The 13015-nt window shown below is 40.2% G+C and overlaps 1 protein-coding gene across 3 annotated transcripts in view; it reads left to right on the top strand.

The window, feature by feature from the left end:
• LOC124612329 (ADP-ribosylation factor GTPase-activating protein 1) overlaps nucleotides 1-13015 on the top strand; it is an 85796-nt gene that overhangs the window by 57261 nt on the left and 15520 nt on the right. For 2 of the 3 annotated variants that reach the window (XM_047140469.1, XM_047140468.1), the window contains exons 7-8: nucleotides 11426-11485; nucleotides 11561-11691. In XM_047140469.1, coding sequence (XP_046996425.1) covers nucleotides 11426-11485; nucleotides 11561-11691 — 191 coding nt within the window. The remainder of the gene's footprint in view (nucleotides 1-11425; nucleotides 11486-11560; nucleotides 11692-13015) is intronic. The other variant, XM_047140470.1, reaches the window with a different exon arrangement.

Genomic DNA, 13015 nt, shown 5'->3' with positions numbered 1-13015 from the left:
GTCCTCCGCTCCAGGGCCTGATTCTATTCATATTCAGATGCTGAAGAACCTTTCTCCTGCGGGTAAAGGTTTTCTTCTTCGTACATACAATCGCATCTGGATTGAGGGACATGTTCCCGCATGCTGGCGCGAGTCTATTGTTGTCCCGATTCCTAAGCCGGGGAAGGACAAGCACTTGCCTTCCAGTTATCGACCTATCTCGCTTACCAGCTGTGTCTGTAAAGTGATGGAGCGAATGGTTAACTCTCGATTGGTTTGGCTGCTCGAGTCTCGACGCCTACTTACCAATGTACAATGTGGATTTCGAAGGCGCCGCTCTGCTGTTGACCATCTGGTTACCTTGTCGACCTTCATTATGAATAACTTCTTGCGGAAGCGCCCGACCGCGGCTGTGTTCTTTTATTTGGAGAAGGCTTACGACACCTGTTGGAGGGCGGGCATTCTCCGCACCATGCATACATGGGGCTTTCGCGGTCGCCTCCCTCTTTTTATTCATTCCTTTTTAATGGATCGACAGTTTCGGGTACGTGTGGGTTCTGTCCTGTCCGATACCTTTCGCCAGGAGAATGGGGTGCCACAGGGCTCAGTTTTGAGCGTCGCTCTCTTCGCCATCGCGATCAATCCAATAATGGATTGCCTCCCAGCTGATGTATCAGGCTCCCTTTTCGTGGACGATTTTACCATCTATTGCAGCGCGCAGTGTGCACGTGTCCTGGAGCGCTGTCTTCAGCGTTCTCTTGACCGTCTTTACTCCTGGAGTGTCGCCAATGGCTTCCGTTTTTCTGCCGAGAAGACGGTCTGTATTAACTTCTGGCGCTACAAAGAGTTTCTCCCACCGTCCTTACGACTCGGTCCCGTTGCTCTCCCACTCGTGGAGACAATCAAATTTTTAGGCCTTACCTTTGACAGGAAACTTAGCTGGTCTCCACATGTGTCATATTTGGCCGCCCGTTGTACCCGTTCTTTAAATGTCCTCCGTGTTCTCAGTGGTATGTCGTGGGGAGCGGATCGAACCGTCCTACTTCGTCTATATCGGTCGATCGTCCGCTCCAAGCTGGATTATGGGAGCTTCGTATACTCCTCTGCACGGCCATCCATCTTACGCCGCCTCAACTCCATACAACATCGGGGTTTACGACTTGCGATCGGAGCATTTTATACCAGTCCCGTAGAGAGTCTTCATGCTGACGCTGGCGAATTGCCACTCACCTACCGGCGCAATATACTGCTTTGTCGGTATGCCTGTCGGCTACTGTCAATGCCCGACCATCCGTCTTATCGTTCCTTTTTTGACGACTCTCTTGACCTTCAATACGGGTTGTATGTCTCTGCCTTGCTACCCCCTGGAGTTCGCTTTCGTCGCCTCCTTCAACACCTTCATTTTTCACTCCCTGCAACCTTTCGAGTGGGCGAGAGCCGCACGCCACCTTGGCTCCAGGCTCAGGTCCGCATTCACCTCGACCTCAGCTCGCTCCCAAAAGAGGTCACCCCCGGTTCGGTCTACCACTCCCGTTTTTTGGAACTTCGTTCGAAGTTCAACAACATGACTTTCATTTATACAGATGGCTCTAAGACCAATGACGGGGTCGGGTGTTCCTTTATTGTCGGGGCACAAAGTTTCCAATACCGGCTCCATGGCCATTGTTCGGTCTTCACAGCTGAGCTCTTTGCCCTCTACCAGGCTGTTCTTTACATCTGCCGCCACCGACATTCTGCTTATGTCATCTGCTCAGATTCCCTGAGCGCCATCCAGAGCCTCAGTGATCCGTACCCGGTTCACCCTTTCGTACACCGGATCCAACGCTCTCTTCAGCAGCTGGTGGACGTCGGTACGCCGGTTAGCTTTATGTGGGTTCCTGGCCATGTCGGTATCCCTGGGAACGAAGCTGCAGATGCCGCGGCCAAGGCTGCGGTCCTCCAGCCTCGGACAGCTTCTTGTTGTGTCCCTTCGTCCGATTTTAGCAGGGTCATTTGTCGGCGCGTTGTGTCGCTGTGGCATGCCGATTGGGCTGCACTTACCGACAACAAGCTTCGGGCCTTAAAACCTCTTCCCGTGGCTTGGACGTCCTCCTCACGCCCTTCTCGGCGGGAGGAGGTCGTTTTAGCAAGGTTAAGAATTGGACACTGCCGGTTCAGCCATCGCCATCTGCTGACGGCTGCGCCGGCGCCGTTCTGCCCATGTGGGCACTTGCTGACGGTTAGACACATTTTAATGTCCTGTCCTGATCTTAACACACTGCGCCTCGATCTTAACCTGCCTAATACTTTCGATGCCATTTTAGCGGATGACCCACGAGCAGCTGCTCGTGTTCTTTGTTTTATCAATTTGACACACCTCGCTAAGGACATTTGATGATGTTTTTTAATCCTATGCCTGTCAGTCTGTCTTTTATTGTGTTTTCCCTTTTAGTTGTTGTTGTCAACTTGTGCCTCGCGGTGCATTCTTAGAGTAGTCAGGGCGCTAATGACCATTGAAGTTGTGCGCCCGAAAACCACAAAAAAAAAAAAAAAAAAAAAAAAAAAAAAAACAAGGATACTGTAGGTTGAGGCCCCTGGGATGACATCAGGAGCAGAGAATATGTTGTAGTTGTGAAGCAGTCATTGAAATCAAGCTGATTATGTCCAGCTGCATGTTATGCCAGAGGGTGGTCCACTTCGCTGTTGGCCATAGTTTGGTGTGGCCACATTGGGCAGTGGCCATTTATCCTGGTAGACAGCTGATTGGTGGTCATACCAATGTCAAAAGTTGCACAATGATTGTAGCTGAGCTGATGACATGACGGCTCACACAGGTGTCCCGGTCTCTGATGGGGGGTACAATAAGTCTTTGACTCTACTGAAATAGGAAGTGCCTGATCGGGTGGGCTGAGGTGGTCTTGCTCCTGGTTCTTTGTCAGAGATACTATCCTGTGGCAAGGGGCTGGGTTTGGGAATAGCACAGGATGGGCACTACGATGTTGTGGAGGTTGGTGAGTGACACACTCTACTTTAACAGCTGTAGTAAGGATATTTGGCTTGACGGCCTTCATTTCAGGGCCTGATGATAGATAATCAAAGCCCTGGCAAAGGATGTGGTTCAGTTGTGCCAGTTCAGGGTGGTACTGGGTGATGAAGGGGGGCACTCCTTTGTAGCTGATACTTCGGGGTAGTGGGAGGATTGGTGATGTGTAGGGATATGGCATGGGAAATTTGTTTGCACACTAGGTCTGGAGGATAGTCCCATCTGTGAAGGCCTTTGTGAGACCTTCAACATACTGGGCAAGGGAGTTCTTGTTGCTACAGGTTAAGTTATTTCCAGGTGGCCAGGTCAACATGGTTAGATTTAGGTGTAGGGCTGAAGGGAGGCCTTTCGATAGGGCTGAAACTTCTGGGGGCTGAGAATTTTGGTGGAATGTTAATAAGTGTTCTGGGATAGTTTTGGCTGTGGATGTAATGGAATGTTGCAAGGTGTTTTAGGGGATGGGACAAGTTGGAAAGGTGGGCTAGGCAGGGTCTGAGTGCTATGAGAGATTGATGAGGAGGAACACTGTATGGCTCTAAAATACTTATTTTTGCGTAAACGAGTAAAATTTCTTCAAATTAAGCAGCTGTTACAAAGCTTTAGTTCAGCAAATAATAATCTGGTGCTTAGTGCCAAATAGAAATTGATTCTGTAGGTAGATTTTAAATCAAAGATTACCCAAAATATGCTCCAGCTTTTCTGAACAGCACGTTGACCCCAGCTTGTCAATGTGCTTTCAAGTCAGAAGTTACATTTTACAAACTAGATACAAGTGTACCAATAATTTTTTAAACAGTCTTCAGATGTTTAAGGGGTTGCATATAGTTGCATTCCCCCTAGAAAAAACCCTGATATTGACCATCTTATAATTGTATTCTGCTGGGCATTTTTAATGATCATTATTTTGAGGATGTTTTCTAATTTTGAAACTCTTCTTCTTCTTCTTCTTCTTCTTCTTATCATCATCATATCTCTTCTAAATTGGACAGTTTGTCTTCTTAAACCGTGAAGCTAATTTTTTAAAAGTTGTAGAATGCCACTTGTGGTATTTTCTTTCCAATGTCTTATGCCTTTTGTGTATTATTTCAGTAAATACTACTTACTTACACTATTGTTCTGTGTGATGGAACTGAAAATAGTACGGCAGGTGACAAGTGCTCTAAGGATTTGATTTCACTGCCTTATATCCATGAACTGAATGACACCTTCCGAGTTGGATCTATAAATTACATGCATAAATTACAATTTATACAGTGGCTTGTTTGTATCAAGAGCCAACATAATCTAATTTTTTAGCACTCAGCATTGTAACATACACACACGAGTGTTCTTTGTTTGGACCAACTCCACACACAGAAAAGACATACGACAAATCATAGGTGTTGTCTTCATAAAATACCATCATGTTCTAATGTTATGGTCGTAATTTCAGAATAAAATGTTCTAATAATCTTAAATTGAGTGTAACCCTCCTCTTTGGCCAATGAACTTTCTGTTTAGACAGACTTATTGTTATTTCAGCTGGTTGTGAATTTCATTATCTGAGTATTTTTAGTTCCTGCAGTTTTTTATGAAGTAGCTTTTACTGTAAAGTTTGTAAGGGAGAAAAAGAGGCCCATCTTACGAAAATATGTAAAATTAAATTCATTCATTCGTTAGCTGCTCTTACTGCTCTTGATACCACCACCTCCACCACTAATGCACCACAGCTTTATACCAAGAAGCATGCTTAGTAAATTTAGACATTGTTCCAAATTTATATCTATTTATTAACTAACTTACACATGCTGTGTCCTACAAACCATAGAATTAAAACTACCACCACCACCACCAACAACAACAACAATAACAAAATAAAAAAAGGAACACTGACAAGTTCATTGTACTTTGAGGTTGTTAAGTGAATCTTGCTGTTGATGGATTTTAGACCTTTTGTGATAAATAGGGGAACATTTTGAGAAAACTTAGAATCATTGTACCCCATCTTTACAGTTAATTTAGATTTTACACCTTACTAGAGTTGTCAGTGTGTTAGCAATGAATTATTTCTGTTAATCTATTTTTGCTACAATTGTAATTTTGTTGGAAGAGAGAAAAGTATATACTATTCATATCTTAATCATTCTCTTTTGGTTAAAATACAAAAGACTTCATTTTCAGCTAATCTGTCATTCCTGTGTTATCTTTAACGGTGTGCATTTCTCTTACAAAATGCACTTGGCATGTTCATAACTTTTGAAACTTTAATTCCTTTTTTATGAGAACAGTTAAAATTATTTACCATGATCCTGCATAAATGCCTGAAGTTTTAAGCTCTACAAGCTACATTAGTTCTACAGGATGCTTATAAAAAGTATCTCAAATTCCTGTGCAAGGTAGTATTTGTCAAAACTAGAAAATTCCTAAAATCATATACTCAGAACCCAATACTGGTTGAGATGGCCAATCATTCCCATCTGTCTGATATGTGGAAGTAAACACTGCAGACAGTGATGAATGTGGTTACCACACATCCTACAAGCATTCTTCGCAGTGAATCACATGCTCTTTAAAATACATCTGACTCCATTCCGATTGTGTCACATGCTCCTGTAATGTCCACACATTGTGAGTGGGTTGGATATTACCAATGTATTTAAATGGCCCTGCAGATAGATTCAAATGAATGTAGGTCTGGTGAAAGGTGAGGCTGTGTTACAGTACTTCCTTGGCCAATCTATTGCCCATGAAACATTGGTATGAGATGCTGTTGCATGATTTGTAGAAAATGGGGTAATGTCCCATGCATAAACCATTGCTGTGGTCTTTCTGCAAGGTTAACATTTTCCAATTCATAAAGCAGACATCTGTCAATCCGTTTGGTAAAGTGTATGACCTCATAAATATTTCACGGACAATTCCTGCCCTCAGCATACATTTTTACTGAATTGACCCTGATGTCTCACTGTCATGACTGCTTGAGAATTTGCACCTACCCATACATGCACAGTACTTCAACAATAAGTCCTTACAATAATGGATGTGAGTAAGAGTGACACATCTGGTTATTTCTCCCTCATGGTTGCACTGCGTACAAACTCCTCTCTTAAGTTATTTCTAATATTAACAAAAAATTTTATCACCTTAAGAGAGATTTGCTGTGAAATCAGATCTATAATTTAGCAGTGGATCATGCTTTTTAATGGCCCTATGGCTTAAACAGTGTGTGCTTAACAAGGATAGCTGATGTTTATGCTTACTAAGATATGTGAAAATTAGCAACAGTTTTTTTTCATGCCTCAGTAACTCTGTGGAGTAGAAATTGAAAGTGAGAAATCTATGTTTATGCCTTTATGCTGCACCATGTTCTCATGGAACTCCAGGGATCTACATTTTGTCTTCTGGTGTCAGGACCTCAGCTACTTGAGTTAGTTAATTCTTTCTTGTTGGAGATTAGATACCAAATCAGCTTCACATTATTCCTGTTGGGCCCTCGTTTGTGAGTAATTGACGAAATAAAAATTTGGAATTTTGTGTGATAATTGTGTTAAAAAATTCACAAAACATAGTCGGTTGCTTGGTGTAATGGATGGGATAACAGCTTTACATGCAGGAGGGTATGGGATCGAGTCTCGTCAGGTGCAGTAAGTTTTTTCTATTTTTAAATCTCTATCAAAATGATGTTGATCATCATTTTTGTTCAGTTGATTGATTGAAATGTAATTTTTTAATTCCATTCCTTTGTCACATAATTTTAATCATAATACCAACTTCTTCGATTGCTCTCATTTCTCTTCCTGTCAATATTTCTCCACTTGAAATCTTTGTTAGTGTGTTTTTAATTAATTTAGAGTATTAACTTTGATTTAATGTGATCTATTTTATCATGCTGTGTTTTTGTCCACATTATTACGTTCATTGTATCTATTTCTCATTTTGCTTTAATTTCATTTTACTTATAAACTCATCTTTCATTTAAATTTTCATCTGCATGATTTTGTCCATAGTGCAGTAGGTATTCATGTTACGTTTTAAATGTATATATGACTATTATTGTGCAAAGAAAAAACCTGCACATCTGGTAACAAAAATACATTTTTTTTTCTTTCTTTCTTTAACTGATAGATCAGAATTTTCAGATAATTGAATATTGTAATGGGTAAATATAATTAGATTCATATTCACAAAAATTCTGACTGGAGGAAAAATGATATATAGAAAAAAATGAAACAAATGAAAAAGTTCATATGGTGATTAAAATGATGACAGAGGAATAGAAATAGAAAACTATATTTAAACCAATTAACTGATTAAGAATCTTGATTTAAATAATTTCGATAAAGATTTAAAAATAAAGTAATTATTGTGCACGTGATGATTCGAACCCACAACCTCATACATATGAAGCTGTTATCCTATCAACTATACCATGCAACTGGATTATGTAATCCAAGTTTTGTAACGCTGTTGAGTATCACACACAATTCTGAAATTTCTTAATCAATTACTCGCAAACTAGCACCCACTAGGGTAAATAGCTGCAGTGTGATACCATATAAACAATTTCAAAAAGTTGGTCGCACTGCTGAGGATATCTCCTTGCAAGTCTGACAAGGTGACCAATGCTTACCATCAGGAGGCTGAACACAGAGCCAATAGAAACCTACAAACATAAACAACAGTTAAAAAAAGAGTATTATGACAAGGATAGTTGCTACTCACCATATAGTGGAGATGCTGAGTCACACAACAAAAAAAGCAAGCAACTCTGTCTTCAGGCCACAAGTGGCCCATCAGGACCATCCGACCGCCATGTCATCCTCAGTTGAGGATGCGGATAGGAGGGGTGAGTGGTCAGCACACGGCTCTTCTGGTCGTTATGATGGTTTTCTTTGACCGGGCACAACAAAAAGACTGTCAGAAAGTGAGCTTCCAGCCAGTAAGACCTTCATCGGGAATATGGATGCACACGCGAGCGCTCGACCACAGTTTCTGGCTGCTGAGGCTAGACAGAGTTTGGCCTCGGCAGCCAGAGACTGTGGTCATGGGTGTGTGAGTTGCAATTTTTGTGTGTGTGTGTGTGTGTGTGTGTGTGTGTGTGTGTGTGTGTGTGTGTGTGTGTTTCCGCCAGATTGAAGGGAAATGGGAGGGAGAGGGGTGGGTGGGTGGGGGGTGGGACTGCTCTTATTACCTAGGTTGAGATACACATGAAGTGAAGTGTAAGGAAAAAGAATGCAACTACTGAGAAGTGTTACACACTACTTCTTGTCTTTGACTTCTTTAATATGTTAAATCAACTAATCAGGGCACAATGAATGGCATGTATTTTGTAACTGAAATGTACTGGAATTAACTGCTCTGTATATAAGCATTTTTATTACTAAAAAATACTTATTCATTAATGATTAGACCTTTTGTTTTTCCTTTCCTGGACGGTGGAGTACAGTAGCATATCCCTCGGTTATCCTGGTGCATAGTGGCTTGGTATATGGGTGTTTGGGTTTTAAACCTGGTCTTGCTTTTCTCCCTTTTAGTGACTGGATGTATTATATAATTATTGTATAAATCAAACCATTTTCCTGAAGACATTTTCATGTCTATTTTGTTATGCTTTCCCAAATGTATTTTACTGTGGTTTAACTTTAATTTTAAAACCTGAACCTACAAGAAATCACGCAAATGATAAGTTTTCTTACTTGTTAATATATTGATTGGCCTTAAGTGCTCTTCCATTGACTGTTCACTAAATATTAGAAAGTTTTCTCATTTCTCAATGACTGAGAGAGAAATTTAAGATAGCAAATTCATTGTTGTGGTTACTTTTTTGTTATTTTTTTTTTGTTGGTTTGGACTTTTTAATTTGCTAGTGTTGTATATTTAACAATTTTTTTCTGAGCCATTGTTTGGTACGTTGTACCACACACAATTAAACTATGTTCTGTCTGGCAGCATCTGAACTTCTATAGCATATAGGAATATAATGCTCTCTTTTAAAGAGAGGTAAAATGGCGGTGATTATAGGAAAGTTGTCAGCACCAGGAACTGAGAAGTATACTGTCTTCATTTTATATTGCTGTTGTATAGTACGATGGCTATATTCTCTCCAAAAACATGTTTAAGAACTCTTTAGAAAGCTGGGGTATAGCTGTTGGGCTACGTTTATTAAACCAAGGGAAAATTTTCCCAAAGCTCATAATAAATATACAATGTAAATGTAAAAATGTTGTCTTCATTCAGCCAATTTATGGCTGTGGTCCCCTCTATGAAGAAGATACATATTTATTAAATGCCTTTCTGTGTAGCACACTGTGCACCTTTTGTGATGCCAGGTTCTTCAGTTTTTTAGTATTCTTTGTTGTTTGTTCATTATTTTATCATTTTAACTTTTTGTAGTGCTGCTAAAACTTCAATTTCTACCTGTAATTTTTATATATGCTGAAATTATGAGCAAATATGTGAAGAAAGAGTATGGTTGCTTGCAGAAGCCATGTGTATAATCCTAATGTTGAGAGAATATGAGCTTCATATAAAATACATTAGTGTCCAAAAGTTACACATAATTAATAAATGAGGGCATATTTTCAAAGCTGCATGTCAGTCATTAGCAAACAAAGATTAATCAGAAGGGAATTGCCAGTTTGGACAATATTTATAACTACATGTAAAGGATTCTGAAACTGAAGATATGCATTTTAAATGGAAAGACTAGAGCAAAAAAGTTATTGCGTACCCCCTAGCTGCCACATATGCTTCTGGGTAATATCTCCATAAGAACATTTAAAAACTTTAACAGTCAGTTACATTCCTGAGAAGGAACTGTCTGGAAATCTGGCAGAGTCCTTGGTGAGAGCTGATGGGCTGCAGTGTATCTCCCCAGTGCATCACAGGTTTGCTTTAATAAGACTCAGAGGAAATCAGTCAGAGTGCTCTTCACTGCAAGAAATTTAGTCGCCAGGAATACTTAATGCAGCTGGGTATTACCATTTTTGGAGAAGAAATCTGAACCAACTACACCTCCTCCTAAAAGACTGTGTGGTTGGTTAAGTACTTCATCTATGTTGAGAGGAAGTATTAAGCTCTGTATGTCTTCCTACAGTAGTACTTTATCACTGTGTCACTTTATAGTAACAAAGTGGGTCTCCTTCCATGACATCTCAATGATTATAGAGGCTACTGGTTTCTCTCTACATGAATTTGGTTAAAGAATCATTGAGCAGGCTCCGTAGTATTAAAGTACGAAGAATTCATTTTTCCTGTTATTTGTGGTCCAAACTGGTTTTTGATTGACTGAGATAGTGTGGTGGTTAAGGCATAGGACTCAAATTTGGAGGAGTGGAGTTCAGTGTGCCATATGGTCATCAAGATTTTTGTTTTTCCTTATTCCTCCAAAATTGCTTACCACACATTCCAGGATGATTTCTCTGATGAAGACATTCTCAGTTTTCTCCCTAGTCATTGCTTTATCCAAACTTGTGCTCCATCTGTAAAGACCACAAATTCATTTAATTGAAGATGCTGATTCTACAGTATACAGATCCATCCCTGCACTTGCATGGGCAGGATACATACTACCAAATATCTGGTGTACCAACCAGTTGTTAGCAGCCTTCAGTACAGTTTCTCAGGAAACTGAGGTTCCCGAGGCAGTTGTAAACTATACTGATACCTGTCTTGCAGACAGTTGGATTTTGTTATGAATTAAGGCTAGATATTTGTCCTGTTGTGGAATGGCTTGAGCTTGTATTGGTCCATGCTGGACATTTCCTGTGTCTGATTGTTGTCAAAACTTTGAAATGGCATGTTCAGCTCTGCTAATAGTATAGTTTGTCTGACCTACTTCATGGTCATCAGGGTTTCTATTCTCCAAAACGGACTCCACACGGTATCTCTGCAGTTGGACATTGTAAGCTTCACCAGGAGCCTACACTCTGCTGATTACAAAAGTGCAAGCATGAGTGGGACATGACACTTGTAACACACTGGTGCTTCCCAGTATTTCTGGGTGAAGTCCTTTTTAAAAGAACGAAGTACTCCTTTCTTGTATAGAGTGCACAGTTCTGGTCTAGGAGGGAAGTCTTGACAGTTATTCAGCTGTTGTCAACCATTTGGATTTTCATTTTCTTTCTATAACTTTTGGACACATTTGTAATTATTGGTATATGTACATATTTTTTAGTAGTTACACCTGTAGTTGTTAAATGTAAATTTGTACTATTTCAATTTGGACATAAAAGTAGTAATTCAGAAATTCATCAAAGGTAAGGAACAATATCATATTTTTAGTTCATTGGGTGTGGGTGGCATGCAAGGGTTAGACCATGCCTGGAAAATAGCTGCTCTTATAGGGCAGTAGCACTGCTGTTAATGCTTTGCGCATTCCATTTACAGTTTTATTTGTTTACAATGTGTAGTTGATGTGCATGATCATTATGTTTTATGCATCAGGTAAAGGAAGGCAAGCTGCTTGAAGATGTTAGCTCTCAGGTGTCAAATCTAGCAACAAAGGTAAGTTTTTGCAATACACACATAAAGGAATTGTTTCTGTGACTGGCAAATACTGGAGAGTGTTGACTGTTGTAGGTAGGAGATCTGGGCCGCCGTGGTTGGAAGGATATAGCAGGAACAAACACACCAGCTCCACAGAATGAATCTAGCCCAGAACCATCCACGGAGAAGTCTTCCTTACTAATTGAGGGCAGCAATTCGGTTAGGTAATTGGGCATTTATTTACTGTATCTCAGTTTGCTCAATTTATCTGTAATTGGTTTTTTCATTAAAAATGTGTATGTATATGAGGAGGGCATTGGAATTGAAGTATGCCATACGCCTCAGGAGAAATGCAACTTATGGATAAAGTTGGCCAATAATTGTCATTTATTCAGTCAGACAGTAACATGAGTTAAATGCAGATGAAACACAAGAAAAGATTATGTAGAGCTTAACAATTACTTTTTATGTAATTTAACTTTAACATCAAGTTATATTGTACATCTACATCAGAATTCCAAAAGTCGTGTTACGGTGGATGGTGGCACGTTATTCAGATCCCACTAATTATTTCTCCCCTCTCCAGATCCATTTGCAAATAGTGCACAGGGAAAATGACCATCAGTAAGCTCCAGTCATGGTCATTTTGAAATACATATGTGAGAGAAAGTGACATGTTGTCTTACTCTGCTTGGAATATATCCTGTCAGAATTTGAACAGTAAATGTCTGCATCATGCACAATGCTTCTCTTATAGTGTTTGCCATTCGAGTTGGATCAGCATCTCTGCGATACTCTCTAGATACAAATATGACATTCCCATGATGTTGATGTCATACATAAATGACTCTATACACTCTCTGGGATACACTTTAAATTATTGTTGACAACCATATGAATTTGGTGAATTGCTACTCACTGTGTAGAGGAGGCATTGAGTAGAAGAGAGGCACATTTTAAAGTATATCGTCAGATTACAGATTAAGAAACACACATCTCTCTCCAAGCCCTAGGGTCCTACTTCTCGGAGATGGCAGTTGTCACGTGTGTGCAAATCGTGTGATTTTGTGTGTGTGTGTATGTGTGTGTGTGTGTGGGGGGGGGGGGGGGGGGGGAAGGGGGGTTCTGTACCTGGTGGAGGACTTTGTCTGATTGCTCAGCCTGTATTTAAATCTGCCTGTCACTCTGTGTGGTGAGCAACAATGGTCCCAATTCATATTCTTACTAGACCCTGATTCCATTATTTAAGTTACTTTTACATGTAACAGTTTTGTGAGGAAATCATGAACTCAATCACAAAACTGGTGTCATATTCCATGAGCTTTTTGAGGCAGGAAGCAAGCTTGTATTTGAGTCGGGAAGCAGTAGTGAGAAACTATTTGATACCTTCTGGGAGTCAAGGAACATAGCTTCAATCTTTGCACTGCCAAATACCGTGTTCTGGATCTCACAGACACCCAAACAAGCAAACAGTTTCACAATATTTGTCGTTTGCAAAACCCAAATTGATTCCTGTGGAAGACTTTTTAATATAAGTATGTTGTTGTA

The sequence above is a fragment of the Schistocerca americana genome, chromosome 4 (genome assembly GCF_021461395.2).
Source record: "Schistocerca americana isolate TAMUIC-IGC-003095 chromosome 4, iqSchAmer2.1, whole genome shotgun sequence".
NCBI classification, from domain to species: domain Eukaryota; kingdom Metazoa; phylum Arthropoda; class Insecta; order Orthoptera; family Acrididae; genus Schistocerca; species Schistocerca americana.
The sequence above is the reverse complement of the archived record's forward strand: the minus strand, read 5'-3'. Positions and strand labels throughout refer to the sequence as shown.